Raw genomic sequence first — 22770 nt, forward strand, 5'->3', positions numbered from 1 at the left:
AGGCTTTGAAGGATCCAAGGGAATCAGCCTCAACAGCATGGCTGGGCAGCTTGTTCCAGACTCCCACCACCCTCCGTGCCAAAGAGCAGCCTCAATGTCAGTGAGCGGCCCTGGCTCCTGGTCTCACTGCAAGGATTTCTGGGTCACAGCTGCTCAGCACTGCTGAGGTGAAACGGTCCCGGGACCCAGTGACACCCAGTGACCCCCACCTCTGTCATCATCCCATGACACCTGTTAGCAGCTGGGGTAAAGGGCTCAGAGCCCTGGAAACACTGTGGTCAGCACTCCGAGAGCGGGATTAGAGCTGCAGAGCTGCAGAGACACGGGATTATTGGAGTCTCGGCTCTGATGTTCTCCAGAGCCCTTCACCCTCCAGTGGGCTCTGATTCACGAGCCTGACACACGCTCACACTGACACACACTCACACTGACACACTCACACTCACACTGACATACACTTTCACTAACACACACTCACACTGAAACTAACTCACACTCACACTGACACTAACACACACTCATGCTGACATGACACTCCAGACAGTAGTAGTTAACAAGACCAGGCCCTATGTGTGTCCCCCTGCTGTCTGTCACACCCCTGACACCCTCCGGACAGCGGGGGGCAGTAGTGTGTCTTGTACAGTTTGTGCCAGATGGATATTTTGTCATTCAGGGACAGTTAAAAGTCACACTCTACACGCTACAGGTGATTTTCTCTCTGATAGCTTTTTTATTGACAAAAGTGGGGCAGGTTGATAATATGTTTAAAATAATTACAAAAAATAACCAGATCAGGGAAACTTCCATTAAAAATTCTGAGCCTGGTCTCTCAACCGCAGGTCCTTGCTCCAGCCAGCAGATGGCACTCTCACACACAGGTTGCTTGGGGCACAGTCAGGAATTAAAGGGGGTCTCGTCTGCGTAAGAGGGCGAGAGCAGCCATGTCACTTTTTGAGCTGTTTGTAAGGAATTAGGATTACCAGGAAACGAATTCCTTTATGATGGGTTTTTTTTTAACATCGCTGTATTTCCTTGATCCTGGAGCAGTTCTGAAAGTTCTGAAGAGCTGTTGAATCTGGTAGCAGCTGTGTTTCACGCTGTGGAGCAGGAAACTGGCACACCTGTCACACAGCACCCATGCTTACGCTGAGCCAGCAGAGAGGGCCTGTGTCGGGGCGAGGTGTGGGACATCGACTCAGCCCTCTGGGTGGGAGTCTGCGATTGGGCTGTACTGACACAGCGGAGGAAACAGAGTTGAAAACACCAGCCAGTGTCACCGGTGGAGTGAGTGTCCACAGAGCCAGTGTCACCGGTGGAGTGGGTGTCCACAGAGCCAGAGTCACCGGTGGAGTGGGTATCTGTGGGTGAGAGTCACAGTCACCAGTGGAGTGGGTGTCTGTGGTGAGAGTCACTGTCACCGGTGGAGTGGGTGTCTGTGGTGAGAGTCACAGTCACCGGTGGAGTGGGTGTCCATGAGTGGGAGCCAGAGTCACAGCTGTGTCTTGCCTGATTGATGTGGCTCCCTGGCAGTTGAAACTCACCTCAGTCTATTTCCAGCTACAGAGCCTCAGCCCTCAGGCTGAAGAGGGTGAGATGGGGAGGAACTCGTTACAGAGAGGGGCTAACGACCTGTTTCCATCCTCCCCCCTCCCCTCCTTCCTTCCTCCGTACAGCCGCTATCTGAGTGCACGCTAACAGCCTGAACACACACTCTGACACACACACACACTGACTACCCGAACACACTCTGACACACACACACACTGATACACACACACACTGACCGCCCAAACACACTCTGACACACACACACACTGACCGCCCGAACACACACAAACACGCTGACCGCCCAAACACACTCTGACACACACACACACTGACCGCCTAAACACACTCTGACACACACACAAACACACTGACAGCCCATACACACTCTGACACACACACACACTGACCGCTCGAACACACACTGACTACCCGAACACACTCTGACACGGAGCAGTGCCAGGCTCTGCTGCAGCCCCTGTCCTGGGTCCAGATGGGCTGGCAGTGCCCAGGTGTGACAGTACTGCTCCAGCAGTGCCGGGCTCTGCTGCAGCCCCTGTCCTGGGTCCAGATGGGCTGGCAGTGCCCAGGTGTGACAGTACTGCTCCAGCAGTGCCGGGCTCTGCTGCAGCCCCTGTCCTGGGTCCAGATGGGCTGGCAGCGCCCAGGTGTGACAGTACTGCTCCACCAGTGCCAGGCTCTGCTACAGCCCCTGTTCTGTGGGCGACAGCAGACCAGCTCATCAGCTCAGAACAGGAGCACAATCTGTGCATCAGGGGATGTGTCAGGGAAACGCTCTCCTGAGGTGTCAGTGTGTCTTTGGGCTGAGCGCTGCAGTCAGGCAGGGGATGGTGGGCTGACATTGAGCACCCAGATGGAGGAGGGCTCCAGGTGAGCGACAGTGTCGTCCTCTGAATCTTCCTGGTGTCCCCTCTGATCTTGCCACTGAAAACCTGGGACCTTTAGAGAGCTGGAGTGGTACAAGCCGGGACACTGGGGTCACCGCCATCTGCACCTCTGGTGCAAACGGGAGTCTGGACTACACACTGACGGGTGCAGCACCGGTGGCATGTGGCCTGCAGACTGGCAAGGGCGCGCGGGGGCGTGGTCAGGGGCTCTGGGCTGTGGCAGGAAGTCAGGCTGGCGCTGGTGCTGGCCTGGCTCTGCGGTCGCGGGGTTAAACGGCCTGCACACCACAGCGCTGACATCCGGCCCTGCGCTCTGTGGGTCACTGTGGATCTGCGCTGTGGACCGCCAGTCAGCCTCAGCACTCGGTCATTTTTAATCAATCCTGGCAACATTATACATTATAAATAAGTACAGTGAACCCCATCTCTCCCTCACGAATGTCTTTCTGCAGGGGGTCCCAGCCCCTTGGTCCTGGGCCGGAGCTCGGCCCTCAGCCAGGCGGGCTCAGCATTATTTATGGAGACTTAAACACTCCATAATCCTTTCTGTACACTGGAGTATTGGGAATTATTATCTAGTGAACTACAGAATATAGATATCCAAGAGCTATAGAATATGTATAGTGGATCAAAAAGCCAGCTTCGCACTGGCTACTGCAGTCCTGCCGACCTGAGCTTCCTGTCCAGCTGACATGAGCTTCCTTTCCAGTGGACCTGAGCTTCCTGTCCAGCTGACATGAGCTTCCTTTCCAGTGGACCTGAGCTTCCTGTCCAGCCGACCTGAGCTCCCTGTCCAGTGGACCTGGGCTTCCTGTCCAGCTTACCTGAGCTTCCTGTCCAGCCAACCTGGACTTCCTGTCCAGCTGACTTGAGCTCCCTGTCCAGTGGACCTGAGCTTCCTGTCCAGCTGACCTGAGCTCCCTGTCCAGTGGACCTGGAGCTGCTGTGATCAAAGGGAGCTGAAGATGAAATGCCAGACTAACGCTGTTCACAATGCTGAGCTGCTGCAGCTACAGAGCTCAGAAGGTGCTCCAGCACATCGTCCATCTGCTGCCTGCAGAGATCAACCAACCACAGAACAGGAACCCCAGAACGTCTTCCGCTTTTATATACAGAAAATACATTAGATGGTGCTTTAAGTGCATTTAAATGTGTTCTTATGTGCTTTTCAAACATTTTTAGTCACTGCTTTAGATTGCAACACACGTGTGAAATGAACAGTGAGGCTTCTCCTGCACACTAATATCCTGCACAGGAGCCAATGACAAAGGCTGGAGGGGCAGGGAAGGGGTTAAGTCCATCAGGGAGCTCTCTTACACACATACCAGGGCTGGAGGAGGAGGGAAGAAAAATTAAAAAGACCTTTTGTCCAATCAGCACCGTACAGCTTATACAGTTCGGCCAATAAGACACACAGGTTCTGGGTCTAGCTGTGTAAGCCGCACCCCCTCCCTATTCCACTTCAAGAGGTGTCTGTCTGACAGCCACGCCCACTGGGACACACACGGGCACCCAGTGAGGCACACACATTCACGAGCAGACACGCACGTGAGCTGGTGATGAGCGTGTCTGAGGGGGGGGGGTGGCGGGGGCTGGTGTATAAATACATCTGTCTGGGCTGTGAAGGGAGGAGAGAGGAGAGAGACGGAGGGGGAGGGGGAGGAGAGGAAAGGAAAGGAAAGGAAAGGAAATCCGACTGCTCACAATTTTCATTCAAACCGACACGGACTGCGTGTCCTGGGCTGCACTCAGACTCTCACAGCCACCATCCAGACAGAGAGATGGGAAGGCACTGGAAGAGGGAGAGAGACGGAGTGGAAGAGGGAGAGAGAGACAGGGTGGAAGAGGGAAAGAGAGACAGGGTGGAAGAGGGAAAGAGAGACAGGGTGAAAGAGGGAAAGAGACAGGGTGGAAGAAGAAGAAAGAGGCTGGAAGAGGGAAAGAGAGACAGGTTGGAAGAGGGAGAGACAGGCTGGAAGAGAGAGAGACATGGCAGAAGAGGGAGAGAGAGACAGGCTGGAAGAGGGAGAGACAGGCTGGAAGACATTAGTGACATGAGAGAAAGGGGAACTCTGGGCAGCAGGGAGAGAGAGGGGGTGCAATCGTGATTCCTTGTGGATCAGCCAGCCCAGAGCAACTGAGGGGTGAGTACTCTGAACACTAATCATCATCAATCATCTTCATCCTCATCCTCACCATCTCCTTGTAGCAGGTGTGTGATGCTCTAGCTGTGCTGAAAGGGAAGTGCTGTTGTGTAAAGTTGCAGTGTCTACCTGCAGACTGAGTGTCTGTACAATGCGTGCGCGTGTGTGAGTGAGTGTGTGCGTGTATGTGTGCGAGAGTGCGTGTCAGTGTGAGTGTGCATGCTTGTGAGTGTAATTGAGTGTGAGTGTGTGTGAGTGTTCTGTGGCCATAAGCTACTATCAATGGCACGACATAAATAGTAACAGCTGACAAACGGTGTGGTGGGACACTGTCACAGAGGAAATGAATTTTCAGTCTAAACGTGGCTGAACTTCTATTGTGAATTTTGTGTGTGCTGGTGCTGGTGTCAGAGAAATTGCCAAGGAGGTGCCTGTGTGCCTGGAAACAATTGTGTTCCTCACAGGGCTCAGCCACTCTGTGTCAGACCCCGAACCTGCCCAAGCACACAGGGGAGCGGTACTGAACTCCAGAGCTGTAATACATGGTACAAATATAATACACGTTTAGCAAGACAGTGAGATCAGGGTAAAAGCACAGTCCAGTGCAGTAAGGCCCAGTGAGATCAGGGTAAAAGCACAGTCCAGGGCAGTAAACCCCAGTGAGATCAGGGTAAAAGCACAGTCCAGTGCAGTAAACCCCAGTGAGATCAGGGTAAAAGCACAGTGCAATAAAGCACAGAGAGGTAACTAAGTGAGAGTAAAATTTAAGCTTTAAAAATCATAATTTTGAAATAATGTAGAAATCAGAAAAGTGTGACTTGCTTGCTCATAGGTTTGTGAGTGAACAGTGTAAGAGTGTTCACAGGTTTGTGAGTGAGCAGTGTGAGTGTGTGTTCACAGGTTTGTGAGTGAGCAGTGTGAGTGTGTATAGATTGAAATGTCTTTATGAGGTGTGAATGTGTGAAAGACAGACACTGTACCCGTACGAGATATACTGTGGGACACGGGGTGTTTCTGAGTTTTATGCGTCTGTTACTGTTTTGCGTTATATATCCATCAATGTGAAAGTGTTTGTAGCGTCTGTGTGAATGACTCTTAACTGGGAGGATGTGGGTTCAGCTCCCTGGTGAGCCCAGTTTTCCACCCTGGCCAGCCGTGCAAGGAGAGGGAATGAATAGCAGTGAGAGCAGGAGTGTGTGTCAGCCCCTGTGGCCTGGGAATAGGAATTGAATTGTGTTATTGATCCAGTCTGGGGCAAGCAGACACAGACAGCCCTGCCCACGGAGAGCAGTGACATTTCCACAGACCCTGAAACAGCACGCAGACCCCCTCCCCCAGAGCCTCCGCACAGACCTGGACAGCTGGGGGGGGTCCGAGTGGGTTTCCTGGCAAGTGGGCTAATACAGAATAAAACATTGTGTAACTGTCAGGGCTGAGGGGTGAGACTCACTCCAACACTCCCAGGTTCCCCTCCGAGCCAGGAAGTCTTTGCTCTTTGGCCTTTGGCTTCAGTCTGGATTCAACCAAGTCTACCCCCCTCCCTCTCCCTCACTCCATTCAATTCAGTTCAATTCAAGGTGCTGTATTGGCATTTCCAATGAGTCAAATCAGTGCTGCCAAAGCAAAACAAATACAATTAACATACAACAAAAATCTACAGACATTTACAATACAGACACAATCATACGACATTTACATATAAAAATATGGAGCATTATTGGGAGACAGGCTCACTGTTACTCAGGCTGTGACAGGAGATCACATACTGGGCCTCCAGTTCAATTGAGTTCCCTCCTCCCTCTCCCAGTAGGATTGGGACCTGTTGTTATTCTGGCAGGTATGGGAATTCTGGGATTAGCTGTGTAAATTTGAGAAAGAATGTTCCTCTGATCCCAGAGTATCTGTCACAGTGCAGTAGGAAGTGCACCTCTGTCTCTATTTCTCCCCGCTGGCAGTGGGAGCACAGCCTGTCCTCTCTGGGCAGCCAGGTCTGCCTGTGTCGCCCAGTTTCTATGGCCAGGCTGTGGTCACTGAGCCTGTACTTCGTCAGAGTCTGTTTCTGTTTGCTGTTATTTATCTTGGTTAGATATTCGGCTAGTGTGTATTGTCTCTTTAGGGTTCTGTAGCATTTCAGTTTATGTTGTGTTTGTGTGTGTGTGTCCCAGTGTGGGAGATATTGCTGTTTGATCTGTGCTGTGATGTGGTTGAGTCTGAGTTGTGGTGCTCTAGCAGTGCTGTCCTGAGGCTGGCTGGTGTTGGTGTAGCTTGGGTCAGTGAGCCTCAGGACCAGCTGGCTCAGGGGGCTCTGTTTTGGGCTCAGCTCTTGGCTCAGCAGGGCTTTGTGGTGGTAGGAATTTTGGTTGCTGTTTTTTAGGTGTAGCCAATACTTTAATACTCTTTTCTGTATGTTTATCAATAGTGGGTACTGGCCTAATTCGGCCCTGCACCCGTTAGGTGTTTTTCTCTGCACACGGAGGATGTTTCTGCAGATCTCCATGTGCAGAGTTTCTGTGGGGTGTTTGTCCCATTGAGTGTAATGCTGGTCTGTGAGGGGACCCCACACTTCACTGCCGTATAGGGCAATGGGTTGGATTACACTTTCAAATATGTGGAGCCAGATTCTCGTTGGTGGGTTGATGTTGAAGAGCCTCCTTCTTATTGCATAGAAAGCCCTGAGTGCCTTCTCCCTCAGTGCCTTCACTGCCAGGTCAAAACTCCCAGATGAGCTGATGGTGAGACCGAGATATGTGTAGCTGGATGTGTGCTTCAGTGTGTTGTTGTTCAGTGTGAATTTGTACCTTTCCCTGAGGTCTGGCTTTCTTCTGGAAAACCATAACTCTGGTCTTGTCCAGATTGACTGTCAGCGCCCAGGTCTGACAGTACTGCTCCAGCAGTGCCAGGTTCTGCTGCACCCCCTGTTCTGTGGGCGACAGCAGGACCAGGTCATCTGCATAGAGCAGGAACTTGATTTCTGTGTCGTGTAGTGTGAGACCAGGAGCTGCAGACTGCTCCAACATTCCTGCTAATTCGTTGATATATATAGCTGATAGCTGCAGCCCTGTCTCACCCCACGGCCTTGGGTGAAGAATTTGGTCCTTTTGTTTCCAATTTTCACTGTACATTTGCTCTCTGAATACATTGATTTAATTATGTCGTACACTTTGCCCCCTATGCCACTTTGGAGTAGTTTATAAAACAATCTTTCGTCCCACTCACTCTCATTTCACTTTCACAATCATTTCACTCACTCTCCCTCACACTCACACTCCCTCCCTCTCGCTGGCCCTCTACCTCACACTCACTCTCACTTCCTCTCACACTCCCCCTCTCTCCCTCTCCTCCTCCGTCCTGTCAGAAGGGGCCGCTGTGTGCAGTGTGTCTGCTCTGATCGGAAGACAGGACAGTCCTGCGGTCTGCCTGTGTGTGTGTGTGTGAGTGAACATGTGGCAATGTGTGTGTACAAGCTCCTTCCCGATTCCCAGGAAACATTCAACGCTGTCGGTGAGTTTGTGTCCAAGAGAAACCATTGGCCGTTGAGTGTACCCTGTGCCTCGAACCCACGTCATCGTGCAGGGGCGGCCTGAGGCTGGAGAAGAGCTAGCTGGTGATCTCCCTGACGTTGCCCTACCACCAGAGTGACGCACAGGAGCTACGTCCACCCCGAGACAGAGGGACGCGCGGGAGTGCGAGATGACAGCTCTGCACTCACACCGTTTCTGGAGCGAATCCCCCGACACTCTAGGTAGATTGAGTACACAGATGCACCCTTATTAATACCAAGAAATTCATTTGAGGGGAGAGGAGGAGTCAGTCTACCGCCATTTTGGCTCAGCCGAGCCACAGCACAGTGCATGCAGTTGCTTGAGCCAAGATGTCCGACGTACAGCAGGTGTTGCCACACAGTGCCCCCTGGTGGCAGAAAGGCAGCAGGGCATCACCGCGGTCCCAATCCACATTCATCGCTGTCGGTGGGTTGTGCTGCTTGACTCGAACCCGCTGAGCGATGAGTGAAAACTGTGACCTGACTCTCGAGGCGCCCGGACAGGCCTTCAGCGGGGTGAAGCCTAGGTTTCACACTGGAACTCAGCCCGGGAGGGAGCTGAACAGGTGAGAGGGAAATGGAAAGGTAGAAAAGTGTGGACTCACACGTTCACATTGCGTAATTGTTTTGGTACGCCGGCGCATCGGTGTCTGGTGTTGTTGCTCAATTCAATTCAATTCAAGGTGCTTTATTAGCATGACCGATGGGTACAATCAGTGTTGCCAAAGCAAATGAACTAATGATTTTTACATTAAACAAAACAAAAAATAGAAGTAAAATAAAATCTACAGACATATTACAGACATTTACAACAAAGACATATTATAAGATATTGACATATACTGTAGGCGGCTGGAGCATTATTGGGAGACAGGCTCACTGTTCCTCAGGCTGTGACAGGAGATCACATACTGGGCCTCCAGTTCAATTGAGTTCCCTCCTCCCTCTCCCAGTGGGATTGGGACCCGTTGTGATTCTGGCAGGTGTGGGAACTCTGGGATTAGATTTCTGAATTTCGGGAAGAATGTTTCTCTAATCCCAGAGTATCTGTCACAGTGCAGTAGGAAGTGCACCTCTGTCTCTATTTCTCCCCGCTGGCAGTGGGAGCACAGCCTGTCCTCTCTGGGCAGCCAGGTCTGCCTGTGTCGCCCAGTTTCTATGGCCAGGCTGTGGTCACTGAGCCTGTACTTCGTCAGGGACTGTTTCTGTTTGTTGTTTCTTATTTTGGTCAAATATTCTGCTAGTGTGTATTGTCTGTTTAGAGTTCTGTAGCATTTCAGTTTATGTTGTGTTTGTGTATATGTGAGATATTGCTGTTTGATCTGTGCTGTGATGTGGTCGAGTCTGAGTTGTGGTGCTCTAGCAGTGCTGTCCTGAGGCTGGCTGGTGTTGGTGTGGCTCGAGTCAGTGAGCCTCAGGACCAGCTGGCTCAGGGGGCTCTGTTTTGGGCTCAGCTCTTGGCTCAGCAGGGCTTTGTGGTGGTAGGAATTGTGGTCGCTGTTTTTAGGTGTAGCCAATACTTTAATACTCTTTTCTGTATGTTTATCAATAGTGGGTACTGGCCTAATTCGGCCCTGCACCCGTTGTTAGGAGTTTTTCTCTGCACACGGAGGATGTTTCTACAGATCTCCATGTGCAGAGTTTCTGTGGGGTGTTTGTCCCATTGAGTGTAATGCTGGTCTGTGAGGGGACCCCACACTTCACTGCCGTATAGGGCAATGGGTTGGATTACACTTTCAAATATTTGGAGCCAGATTCTCGTTGGTGGGTTGATGTTGAAGAGCCTCCTTCTTATTGCATAGAAAGCCCTGAGTGCCTTCTCTCTCAGTGCCTTCACTGCCAGGTCAAAACTCCCAGATGAGCTGATGGTGAGACCGAGATATGTGTAGCTGGATGTGTGCTTCAGTGTGTTGTTGTTAAGTGTGAATTTGTACCTGTTTCCCTGAGGTCTGGCTTTCTTCTGTTGCTCTCTCTGTGTGTCACGGCAGAGAGGTGGAGCCTCGGGTTGCGGGTTCGAGCGAGCTGCCCCTCCCTGTGGACACGCCTCTCCCCCCCCCAGCCGGCCGCGCGCCGGGACCGGGGGCGGGGCCTGGCGGCTGACGTCACGGCGGCGGCTGGACAGAGGGGCTTTGCAGCCCAGTGGACTCGGCAGGTACTGGACTCGCGCGGCCAGCCGGAGGTAAGCGGTTCCTCCAGGGAGAGGGACACAGGGCGTGTGCTGTTAAAGGCTTCTAGTTAGTTTTTTTTTATTAATTAACGCTCTATGTTTTCCTTTCCTGATATTCTCGGGGTCTCCTGTTCGGTCTTATTATTCCTACTGTGCTGGAGTGTGGGGTACTGTCGGCTGGAGTTAGGGGTACTACTGTGCTGGAGTTCGGGGTACTGTCTGCTGCTGTTTGGGGTACTACCGTGCTGGAGTTTTGGGTACTGTCTGCTGGAGTTTGGGGTACTACTGTGCTGGAGTTCGGGGTACTGCGCACACGCTCGGAATCCTCTTCCTGCTGACTGGTGACAGCCCCGGTCCTGATGGCCTGAGCACCTGTCTGAGGAGCTGCTGCAATCAGCTCAACTCGCGGTCATGTCCGAGGAGAAGGGAGGCGCCGACCCTGTCTGTAACCCAGTCTGAAGCTACCGGGCCGCGGCTGGGCTGCAGGTCCAGCCTGGAGCTTTGCGGTTCGCCGGTCTGCTCACTTGCGGTTGCCGTGACAGAGCTCTCAGGACGGGCGAGCGCCACAGCCGTATACACCCCGCACCCCGAGGGGCAGGCCTGGAGATGGGTGCCACCTGTGCGCCGACAGCCGGTGTAGCGGGGCGCGCTGCGAGGTGCGCTGGCGTCTCTCGTCGGTGTACAACAGACCTTTTTAGCAAAACAAAAAACACAAAGGAGACGAGTTGGCAAAACGAATGCAAGAGGAAACTTCTTTATTAATCTCCCTTCGGGCGTAAATCGAAGTTTTTGCCTGAATGCGGTTATTTCCCAACTCCGCCAGAACCGCGCGATTCGCAGTGTTACACTAACGGGGCTCGTGTCCGGCTCGTGCGCGAGATCAAGGTGCCGCCGAGCCCCGAACCCCGAACCCCGAGCCCGGTCGGCACCGAGTCCGCTTTCCTCCTGGGTTGCGTATAATTAGTGTTCCGTTTGATTTTGTTACTGAAAGTCTTGACTTTTTCTGATGGGGGTTCTTAAGTAAAACTTGAGTGAAATCTGGATAAAAGGAATAAAGTGAATGATGATCAGGTAGAAGGTAGAATACAGTCCCCCGGGACCGGCCGTGGCTCTGTCGCCCTGCTCTCTCTCAGGAACCCTCAGAAGATCTCAGGTCGGCCCTCTTTAACGCGCGTCTCTGTTCTAATGGAAGTTCGCATGAAACGGGTACTTACTGGCTCTGTCTGTCACGGCGCGATGGCCTGATGACTCCATTGTTGTTCATGATAACGCCCGGACGCAGGCAGCCTAGATCAGCTCAGAGGCACCGTGAAAGTGACTGGAGCCCCAGCCCTGTGGGTCTCCCCCTCTTCCTGCGCTCCGGAACCCCACTCCTGTGCGTCTCCCCCTCTTCCTGCGCTCTGGAACCCCAGTCCTGTGTGCCTCCCCCTCTTCCTGCGCTCTGGAACCCCACTCCTGTGTGCCTCCCCCTCTTCCTGCGCTCTGGAACCCCACTCCTGTGCGTCTCCCCCTCTTCCTGCGCTCTGGAACCTCAGTCCTGTGTGCCTCCCCCTCTTCCTGCGCTCTGGAACCTCAGTCCTGTGTGTCTCCCCCTCTTCCTGCGCTCTGGAACCCCAGTCCTGTGTTTCTCCCCCCTTTCTGCAGACCGGAGCCCCAGTTCTGCGTCTCACCCCTCTGCCTGCGTACGAGATTCTACGGTGAACCAGGATGGATCAGAGGAGACCAACATTTGACTTGTCCAGAGACTACCTGGGTCTCGCCAAGCTCGTGATGGAGATCCGGTCCGACCTGGTGCCCCAGGAAAGAGGCGGCTCCAGAGGTCCGGAGGCTGCGGAGGAGGCGGGGGACAGCGGGACAGTGGCCGGGGTGTCCAGCCCTGGAGCAGCTTGGCCCGGGAGCGGGGCTTTGGAGATGCCCAGGGACCCACAGTCACGGCAGACTTCCCGGCTGACCCAGCGGGTTGGGAGACAGAACACAGGCTGGCGGGGTGCGGAGGCGCCGGCGACCCCCAGGAGCCCACAGGAGCCCCGCCGGGCAGAGAGCCGCCCCCCGGCCGCGGCCCCGCGGCGCTGCAACTTCTGTTTTCGGAACAAGGAGTCGGAGAGCGTCTACCTCTCCCACAGCTTGCGGGACGAGCTGGGAAAGGTGTCCTGCCCCCTCCTGCGGAGGTACGTGTGCCCGGTGTGCCACGCCTCCGGGGACACGGCCCACACCCTGAAGCACTGTCCCTCGAGGCTGCGCAAGTGAGGGGGGGGGAGCCCCGCGTCCGGTCGGGCTGCTGGACGTTTTTAAAGTGTCCGAGAGGAATTATTTTAAATTGTTGCGTTGCTTATTTTAGCCATGGTGTTTTTGAATCGGCGAGCCTGCTCGTGTGCAGCCAGCTTGGCGCGGACCCGGCGAAGACGAGGGGAACCCAGCGGGTTTGGGAGCCCCAGCAGTGCACGCGAGAGTTGGGGGGGGCTTGTTGGGGGCAAAATGGACGGTCGCTACAGTGGAGGGCACTGGTGCACGTTGTCCGAGTCGGGGATTGTTTTCTGCCTTTGACTGTTTGTCTCTTTGTTAATGTGATCCGTACGGTTGTCAAAAACCCATTTTGGTAAAAACAAACAAAATAAAACAGTAAAAAGCCCCCCGGCATCGGCGATTTTATCCTTCCAGCTGGCAGGGCCGCGAGGAAGTAACTCAGCACCTCCAGATTCCTGCTGCTGGAGTTGCTCTGCCATACTGCACCAACTTCAACAGAGCTGTCCGGGCACGCCGACTGGCACTGACAATACAAGCGTACTGTGGTGGCCTGGAATGACTTTCCGAGCGCTGCGGTATCCTGGAGGGTCCGCACTAGTGTAAATACAGGGGGTCAGAGGTATACTTGAGTAACAGTCCGGTATTCTGCCAGTACAAGCAGTCCAGCTGCCCCTGTGGCCAGGCGTGTGGCTTCTGTCTCAGAGCGAACTAGGACCTACCTACAGTATCTAGGACCTAAAGTATCCATTATCGCCAGTCTCTGCAGCCACTGTTAATTGAATTTTTCTCTCTGGAGTATCCTGTTGATTCAGCCTATGAGGCCCTCACTCCAGTGTAGTCTCTAGCAGCTGTAATATGCCTCACTGCTACTCTTCTTTCAAAGGTGAGGGGTCGCTGATCTGTACAGACCCCCCCCCCCCCACTACTTGTCTAGATGTTACAGTTCCTCACAGATATCAGTTATCAGTTCTTATCTGACTTCTAACAGTAGTCATATGAGGCTTGTAGTGTTTGTTTGAAGTTCCCAGCAGTCTCCTGGCCGCGGTCAATGGCAAAGTTCAGCCACTTCGTTTCCCCTGCCACTTCTCTTCAGAGCTCTCGGGCAGAGCTGAGCCCCATCAAAGGCAGGGGAGTGGTTCCCAGGTCCACTGTCTCTCTCCTGCTTCTTTTACAACTCTCTCTCAAGAGAGAAACTCTGTGATTATTATCAATTCTGTCTTTCTTCATCAATTAACTCCAAGTACAAAGCTGGTCACAAAAGCTTCACCGGATTGATGTGGGAAATTCCAGGGTCTGTGGTATCTGGTCTCCCTGTGTGGGTGAACATCCCAGTTCTGCAAACACTTCAGATCTCCTGCTCGGCTATTTCAGTTCTGTTGATGCCAACAGGAAGCACCTCTGAAGAGAAGGGGTGGTGATCAGTACCGGACCCCACCCCCTCATCTTGTAGTGATTTTGAGGATCTACTTAATACCTTATTCCACAATACCGATAGTTGAGATCCTGTGTTTATGGGTTTGGGTGGTCAAGGATTCCTCTAGGCTCGCTGTAGTTCTCCCACAGGAGGGGGTCTATGGGCTGGTTTGTTCTCTGGCTGAGCACTGTGAACCTGCCCTCATACAGAACAGGATCCAAAACAACACAAACATACCGACTCTAACCTTCTTACACATAACCAACTTTTAACACAGACGCACTGACTCACAAACTTGGAAACACTGAGATCTGTAAGACACCAGTCCTAGCTAACATATAAGAAAGCTTTATTATGCTTATCTTTAACCTTAACTCATGAATTAACAACCACTAGAAATATTTTTAACAGTTTCTCTGTAAAGAGAGTAGGGAACAATGAAATCTGTTAATAATCAACAACCCAATAATCACCCATGAGGGTAAAAATCGAGTACCGAGCCACTTCTCTTTCAAATGAGCCAATTATCAAACATCACTAACAATCAACAACCAATAACTAATACCTGGACAATGGGCTCCTGGAGGAAACAGATTCCAGTACAACCCAAGAGCTGGTCAAGATCCATCTTTCATGGGGAGAGCAGAGTGTGCTGTGTGTCTTGGGGAGGGGAGAGGAGAGTGTGCCGTGTGTCTTGGGGAGAGGAGAGTGTGCCGTGTCTTGGGGAGAGGAGAGGAGAGTGTGCCGTGTGTCTTGGGGAGAGGAGAGTGTGCTGTGTGTCTTGGGGAGGGGAGAGGAGAGTGTGCCGTGTGTCTTGGGGAGAGGAGAGTGTGCTGTGTGTCTTGGGGAGAGGAGAGTGTGCCGTGTGTCTTGGGGAGAGGAGAGGAGTGTGTGCCGTGTGTCTTGGGGAGAGGAGAGTGTGCCGTGTGTCTTGGGGAGAGGAGAGTGTGCTGTGTGTCTTGGGGAGGGGAGAGTGTGCTGTGTGTCTTGGGGAGGGGAGAGGAGAATGTGCCGTGTGTCTTGGGGAGAGGAGAGTGTGCTGTGTGTGTTGGGGAGAGGAGAGTGTGCTGTGTGTCTTGGGGAGAGGAAGAGAGGGGTATATTAAGTTCTGTCTCAGAACAGAAAGCATATTGTGCTCACTCTCGGGGACAGATGAGGGTGCGCTCTGCTCTACTTCAATTCTAGGAGTGAAGCAGCCCAAACGCTCCCCTCTTGCTGGTCATTCTCAAACTTTGCTGTCTGCGTCTCAAAGCCAGCCTCACGCCCTCCATCTCCCGGTGGGCGGACATCACCAGCCGACTGCGAGAGAGAGAGAAAGTGTCCTTTTAGAAAGGGGAGGAGAGAGGGAGAGAAAGAGGGCAAGAGGAGAGGAGGGAGGGGGATCTGGGGTAACCAGCAGCAGTGTGCACGCCTGTGTGAGACGGGTTCCCTGACTCTGGGGCTGCCTGCTGGAGAAGCAGCAAACTGTCCCTCCCCACAGCCATTTCTGAAAGGACACTCACTTCAGCTGCGACAGCTCGGCAATTAATCCGCACACCCGCTCCGTGGCGTCTTCAAGCTCCCTGGGGGGGTCTGGGGTAGAAGTCCTTATCTCACTGCAGGTGGACAGGCAGACCCAGTGAGACACTCAGAGAAGCGCAGCGCAGATGTTCAAGTAGGTGTGCAAGTGAATATGTATACTGTACTTGTGTATAGTCTGTTGCATTGAAATTCTTTTAATGAACTAAATTATATATAATTCTAACAAGTAACATTTACTTACACCTTCATGTTAAATAGGTATATTTAATGCATGCAATGTTTTACTATTATAAATATTATTTCATAATTTAAAAAAAGACACAGCAAGAGTCAGACAGACAAGAGACAGTCACAGAAGATTCGTGCTGACAATGGGTCTACCCCTGTCCCTCAGTCTCCTTGTCTCTCCCTCACCACAAAGCCACGTCTTCCAAGAGGGGGTCAGGCAGTGAGCTGACACGGCTGCAGGCTGGGTCAGGCCCAGGCTCAGGGCAGCTTGCAGCGATGGTCCTGGGGCTCTGTAACTCTGGGCAGTCCTAAGAGAGCAAGAGGCACAGGGTGCAGAGTGCTGGCAGACACAGAGGATGAAGAGATACATCACAATTACTGAATCGGAATCAATTACTTAACCAGAAACACTGTTTACTCACCTGAGTGCTGCAGTACTCTATTAACTCCGAGTCGCAAGGCACGGGTCTCTCCTCACAGCCAGGGGGCGCCCCTGGGCCACTGCTCAATGTGGTAGCGAGTGTGTGCATGTTTCTGGGGTCCTGGGGATCCCCGTCTGCCCATTCTTCCATCTCCATGTCCATCTCTTCAGTGGTGGAGAGCCCAGAACCTGTCAGCTCCATGAAAGCTTGTGGACGGGGGTTCTCTACAGTAGCAGAGTGCACCCCAACTTCCCCAGCTGGGGGGCACTCAGTGGATGGCCTCTCCAGTTCAGGTGTGAATTTTCCACAGCTGGTGGTGACTCCGGCCCCGGTGAACCAGCTGCCGGTTGGGAAATCACAGGTGTCTTCGGGCAGGACCTCGAGCTCAGGAGAACACAGCTGCTTCTTTGCACACACTAACAGGGGCGTTCCTTGTCCTCCCTGGATTCTCACTTGCGTGGGAAATGCCCCAGTTTCTTTTTCTTCCTGCAGAGCGCTGATGCTGTTCTCCCAGGGGCTGGGCGACACCAGGCGTGAATTCCCAGGATGCCTGTCCTCCAGACGATACACCTCGCTGACGTCCTGCTTGTGCGCCGCCACTCTGCTGAAGGAGGGCTTCCAGAACCCCCTGGCTAGGCCCTCCATGATATCAGAGGGGCCCTTCACCCCTCTTTGGAAGCACTGTACCCCAATTTCCGAAGAGAAAGTGAGGTTGACCTTGGCGTGTACATTCATCACCGCCACAGCTGAGGAGTCTGGGCCAGGGTCTTGAGGGGTACCCCCAGCTCTGCTCTGCTCAGCTTTGCCAGTCGCATCTTTCTCCCTCATACTGGCGTCAGGTGTGCCCCATCCAACCCCAGCTGCAACAAGGGCTTCAGAGGTCACCTTCACCCCCCCCGAAACAAGGTGGTTAGATCCCGCTGTGAGGAAAAGAGGCGGGATTGTGATACAGCTTCCCGGCTTGGCTCCAGCCTCAGTCCCGCTTCCCAGGATAGCGCAGGCTGGGCTTCCTGGCCCCTCCGCAGAGGGACCGCCACGCTGCACTCGCAGGGTTCTCTCCAGAGCGTCGGCACCTGGCTCAGCGCTGCACGGATCAAAACGACATGTCCACTCCCTGTAGACCAGGAAGCCAGCTGATTCCACTTCCTCCTCCGCTTCTTCGGCTCCGTTTCTCCAGTCCGGGCCCCCGTGGGTCTTGGCCTGTCCCTCCGGCTCTTCCCTGCTCTCTCCCAACCCCCGATCGCCCCTCCTGGCGTTTCCGTATCCTGTCTCTCTGGGACTGTGGCCCGATCTTTCCCCTGCCAACTCTGTGCACCTCTGTCCCTCGAGCCGGCCTGCTGCCCTCCCCTCATTGGGACAGGGCGCACTCTCTAAGCCTGCTGGGTCAGTCGTCTCTGCCACCCCCGCTTCTCTGTCATCTACCCCCCCCTCCTCTGCGCCCACCTGCCCGTCCCCCGCGGGGCAGCTGTGCTGGGGCGGGTGCGAGAGGGTCAGGCTGGTGTGGGTGTCTCCAGCGGGTGGCTCAGTGTGTAATGCCAGGTTCTGTGGGCCTGGAGCTGTGGACCAGCCCTCCTCTGCTGTCCTGCACGCCGTCTCTTCCACACGAAAGGCATGTTCCAGCCCTGCACCCCCTTGCGTGGCCCCAGAAATATCTTCCAGTGCAGGTGCCCTGCGGCTGGGGTCCTGTTCCTGTGCCCCTCCAGATCCCTGAGCGGCGCCCTCCTGCGGAGCAGGCAGAAGGGTGCACATGGATTCAGAGGAGGAAGCCGCAGAGTTCTCCAGCCTGTTGCCCCGGTGAGGGGCAGCTGGGCCTCCTGCCTCTGGGCGGGACGTTGTTGCAAGGTACTCTTGCTCTAGTCCCCCACTGCTATCTGTTTTGATATGTTCCCCCCTCTCTGAAGCATTGCCTGGCACCCCCGAGTCTTCACACATGGTGGTAGGGTCTGCTGGAGTTGGGTGGGCTGGCGAGATGATGTCTGCCACGGAGCGATCCACTTGTACAACCTGAGGGGGGACCACAACAAGTCATTAACTCCAGTTTTACATAATGTAAATACTTCTGAGCACTGAAAATAAAATAGTAAAATGTTCAAAAATTGATCACAGTTTACAAACACAATCGCAAATCATTTTATCATCTAAAATAAACACGCCAGTCTCTCGGCTTGATGCTTTGAGAACTCAGCTGAAAATGGACAACACACGAAAGAAAAAGAGTGACCCCCTGTATCTCCTGAACACAGGCCCAAACCCGGGCTCACACCCTGCAGAGCCTACCTGCCCTCTGAGAGAGGCTGGAGTTTCCCTGTATTTCTTGAACACAGGCCCAAACCTGGGCTCACACCCTGCAGAGCCTACCTGCCCTCTGAGACAGGCTGGAGTTTCCCTGTATCTCCTGAACACAGGCACGAACCCGGGCTCACACCCTGCAGAGCCTATCTGCCCTCTGAGAGAGGCTGGAGTTTCCCTGTATCTCTTGAACACAGCCCCAAACCCAGGCTCACACCCTGCAGAGCCTACCTGCCCTCTGAGAGAGGCTGGAGTTTCCCTGTATCTCTTGAACACAGGCCCAAACCCGGGCTCACACCCTGCAGAGCCTACCTGCCCTCTGGGAGAGGCTGGAGATTCCCTGTATCTCTTGAACAGCCCCGAACCCAGGCTCACAGCCTGTAGAGCCTACCTGCCCCCTGAGAGAGGATGCGTTCCCTCTTTGTTTCCTGAACACAGGCACGAACCTGCTGTCCTGCAACAACACAGCAATACAACACAGTACAGCACTGCAGTACATACCAATATACAGTACCACCATACAACAACACAACCCCATACTGCACAAACATAACAACACTACTCAGTACAACACTCAGGAACATGCTGACACATGACAGCAAACCCCCACACACAACACAACATAGCACTGAGGAACACACTGACACTGGACAGCAACACAACCCCATACTGCTCAATATTGCATTGACACAACACATTACAGCACTGCAGTATATAGAGATGTAAGTGGGACCAGTAGGGGGCGCTTATCCTGCAGTCTGTGTGGGTCCTAATGCCCCAGTATAGTGACGGGGACACTATACTGAATAAAAGGCGATGTGCTTCCAATAAGACGTAAAACCGAGGTCCTGACTCTCTGTGGTCATTAAAAATCCCAGGGTGTTTCTCAAAAAGAGTAGGGGTGTTTCCCTGATGTCCTGGCCAAATTTACGCCCAGTCTTTACCAATCATAGCCTCCTAATAACCCCCATCTCTGAACTGGATTCATCATTCTGTTCTCCTCCCCACTGAGAGCTGGTGTGTTGTGAGTGTACTGGTGCACTCTGGCTGCCAAAGTACCATCCAGGTGGGGCAACACACTGGTGGTAGAGGGGATCCCCATTACCTGTAAAGCTGAGTGGAGTGTCCAGAAAAAGCAATGAAAAAGTGGTAAACCTACCAGTTTAAAATTTCTCCTGGAATGGAGATGAACAGAAAAGGAAGAGGGGTGTGAAGAGGGGTCTAGTGGGTGAGAGGTGCTGTGAGGTTACCTTGGTCAGAAGTCCTGAATGTTGGTTGAGCCCACCAGCCCCTGTTGGCCCCCAGACAGCACTGCACTGAAGCCTGAACACAGTACAACACACAGCTGTACTGAAACTGTTTAACACACTCTCTCACACACTGAGGCCTGAACACAGTACGACACCCAGCTGTACTGAAACTGTTTAACACACTGTCTCTCTCACACACAGAGGCCTGAACACAGTACAACACACAGCTGTACTGAAACTGTTTAACATACTGTCTCTCTCACACACTGAGGCCTGAACACAGTACGACACCCAGCTGTACTGAAACTGTTTAACACACTGTCTCACACACTGAGGCCTGAACACAGTACAACACACAGCTGTACTGAAACTGTTTAACACACTGTCTCACACACTGAGGCCTGAACACAGTACAACACACAGCTGTACTGAAACTGTTTAACACACTCTCTCACACACTGAGGCCTGAACACAGTACGAACCCAAGCTGTACTGAAACTGTTTAACACACTCTCTCACACACTGAGGCCTGAATACAGTACAACACACAGCTGTACTGATACTGTTTAACACACTGTCTCTCTCACACACTGAGGCCTGAACACAGTACAACACACAGCTGTACTGAAACTGTTTAACACACTCTCTCACACACTGAGGCCTGAACACAGTACGAACCCAAGCTGTACTGAAACTGTTTAACACACTCTCTCACACACTGAGGCCTGAATACAGTACAACACACAGCTGTACTGATACTGTTTAACACACTGTCTCTCTCACACACTGAGGCCTGAACACAGTACAACACACAGCTGTACTGAAACTGTTTAACACACTCTCTCACACACTGAGGCCTGAACACAGTACGAACCCAAGCTGTACTGAAACTGTTTAACACACTCTCTCACACACTGAGGCCTGAACACAGTACAACACACAGCTGTACTGATACTGTTTAACACACTGTCTCTCTCACACACTGAGGCCTGAACACAGTACAACACAAAGCTGTACTGAAACTGTTTAACACACTTGAACAGTGCAGTCACTGCCTGTCTGTACCCCTGTGAGCTGCTGGGCTCTGTGGTTGTGTCCACAGGCTGCAGCTCCCCTGACTGTCCAGTGGGGGCGCCCTCCTCCCTCTCAGAAAGCTTCCTCTTCCTGCTCCTGCTCCTGGGGGGGCAGGCTCTGGGCTCCCGGCTGTCTGCTAGGCAAGGTGGTAAGGCACAGAGAGGAAAGGAGTGATACCACACCACCATATTGCCATAATATTACACATTAACTAGTTTGACAGATGCTTTCATCCCAACCTAAACACAGTATAGAGAAAACTCTAGCATCCATCCAAATCCATCCACCTAAATTTAGCATCCATCCACCCACCACAAGAAAACTGCTGATCCCTGGAAAAGTGAGAATATCCGGACCCCAAGACAGAACGACACAAGTCCAGCACAGCCACACCAGGGGCTGCCCAGAGCCCCCAGTCCAGCGCAGACACAACAGGGGCAGTTCAGAGCCCCCAGTTCAGTGCAGACACAACAGGGGCAGTTCAGAGCCCCCAGTCCAGTGCAGACACACAAGGGGCAGCCCAGAGACCCCGGTCCAGCACAGACACACCAGGGGCAGCCCAGAGACCCCGGTCCAGCACAGACACAACGGGCAGTTCAGAGCCCCCAGTCCTGCGCAGATACAACAGGGGCAGTTCTGAGGACCCAGTTCAGTGTAGACACACGAGGGACATCCCAGAGACCCCAATGAACTAGGTCAGCATCACAGCCTGAGGAACAGTGAGCCTGTCTCCCAATAATGCTCCATATGTTTTTATATGTTAACATCTTATGATTGTGGCTTTATTGTAAATGTCTGTAGATTTTTTTTGTTTTATGCTAACTGTATTTGTTTTGCTTTGGCAACACTGATTGTACTCAGCGGTCATGCCCACAAAGCACCTTGAATTGAATTGAATGTCTCTGGGAGGAAACTGGAGCAGCTGGAGAAAACCCCCACAGGCACAGGGAGACCATGCAAACTCCACACAGAAGGCACCCCAGTGGAGAATCGAGGCCAGGACCCGCCGTGCTGCTGCAGCAGCCCAACAGATCTACCCTTCAGTCAAACTTCTCTGTGTGACAGCAGGCTGGCAGACGTTCCCTCCTCTCTTCTCCCGGCCTGTCTGACAGGTTCTCTCACTCCACCGCCTGTCTAAACCCCTGGCTGGAGGCTGCTGAACAGGAACAGGCTGCGCTGTTCGGAGGGCTGACATACAGGATTGGCGTGCACCCTGCTGGATCGCGACAGCGGTGCTGCACAGCTCGGTAAGATCAAGTAACACAGAGGACTGGCATGATGAGGCTGGTTCTGTCCCAGCGGGTCTCGAATGAAGTCGAACATAGGAATAAACCCCCCTCAGACTCTCTCCTACCTGCGGCCTGTCTCCTGGGCATCGTGGCGCCGACCCGGGTCTGAGAGACACTAAAGGGGAGACAAGGCGCCGGTCAGTACCCAGCACACCGCCGTGCCCACCCCAGCCTCTGTTGACACGGCCGGTTTGTTCATATTTCTGTATTTCTGTTAATGTCACCTCGCTGGGCGCCGCTCCGCTCTCCCCGCCGCGCCAACCGCCGTCCGCGAGCCCCCCGCCGCCCGAGGGAAGATCCCCTCGACATATCCCAGCATGCGGCGCGCTGGGGCTGCGGGTCGGAGAGTGGCTCTGTTGAAGCCACCTTCAATGAAAAGGCTTTATTTTAAAATAAAAAGGCTTCCAAAATACACAGAGGCGCTTTATTTTATTTCTATGTCCCCTTTAATCCCAAACACATATGGAAACAGAATGCTTAGGTTTCGTAAGAACCCGGCTATGCTGTTGGAAGACGGCGGTTAGCTGGAGAGGTGCCTCTCCGGTCGTCTTTACTGGTCTAGTTTCTTCATTCTAGCTTTACAGGAGCGGAAAACCGAATAAAGCTGTACGGAGTAGACAGACAGGTACGGCGTGGTTATGAAAATAATTCGTTTTTAGTTTTTATCTATTAAACATTTCCGCCCTTGTACTGTACATAGATAAGCCTCATGATTCGTCACTCCTCTCTGTTCT

The 22770-nt window shown here is 53.1% G+C and overlaps 2 protein-coding genes across 3 annotated transcripts; one reads left to right on the forward strand and one right to left on the reverse strand.

Moving 5' to 3' along the window:
* Positions 1-8640: 8640 nt before the first annotated feature.
* On the forward strand, positions 8641-12780 carry nanos3 (nanos homolog 3). 2 transcript variants are annotated; one of them, XM_088933126.1, is made up of 3 exons: positions 8641-8704; positions 10127-10317; positions 11950-12780. In XM_088933126.1, the coding sequence occupies exon 3, from the start codon at positions 12013-12015 to the stop codon at positions 12550-12552; it is 540 nt and encodes a 179-aa protein (XP_088789252.1). In that variant the 5' UTR covers positions 8641-8704; positions 10127-10317; positions 11950-12012; the 3' UTR covers positions 12553-12780. The 2 variants fall into 2 exon arrangements, with proteins under 2 accessions (XP_088789252.1, XP_088789251.1); XM_088933125.1 differs by lacking the exon at positions 8641-8704 and having other exon boundaries at positions 9831-10317.
* A 2364-nt stretch (positions 12781-15144) lies between these two features.
* Positions 15145-22123, reverse strand: LOC148820682 (uncharacterized). Its single transcript, XM_088931794.1, has 8 exons — positions 22102-22123; positions 20739-20883; positions 19674-19746; positions 18815-18877; positions 16135-18138; positions 15899-16020; positions 15466-15558; positions 15145-15262 (listed from the first exon to the last, which is right to left on the reverse strand). The coding sequence occupies exons 1-8, from the start codon at positions 22121-22123 to the stop codon at positions 15145-15147; spliced, it is 2640 nt and encodes an 879-aa protein (XP_088787920.1).
* Positions 22124-22770: the final 647 nt, after the last annotated feature.

Source organism: Atractosteus spatula, chromosome 14, assembly GCF_055471065.1.
Source record: "Atractosteus spatula isolate fAtrSpa1 chromosome 14, fAtrSpa1.hap1, whole genome shotgun sequence".
NCBI lineage: Eukaryota > Metazoa > Chordata > Actinopteri > Semionotiformes > Lepisosteidae > Atractosteus > Atractosteus spatula.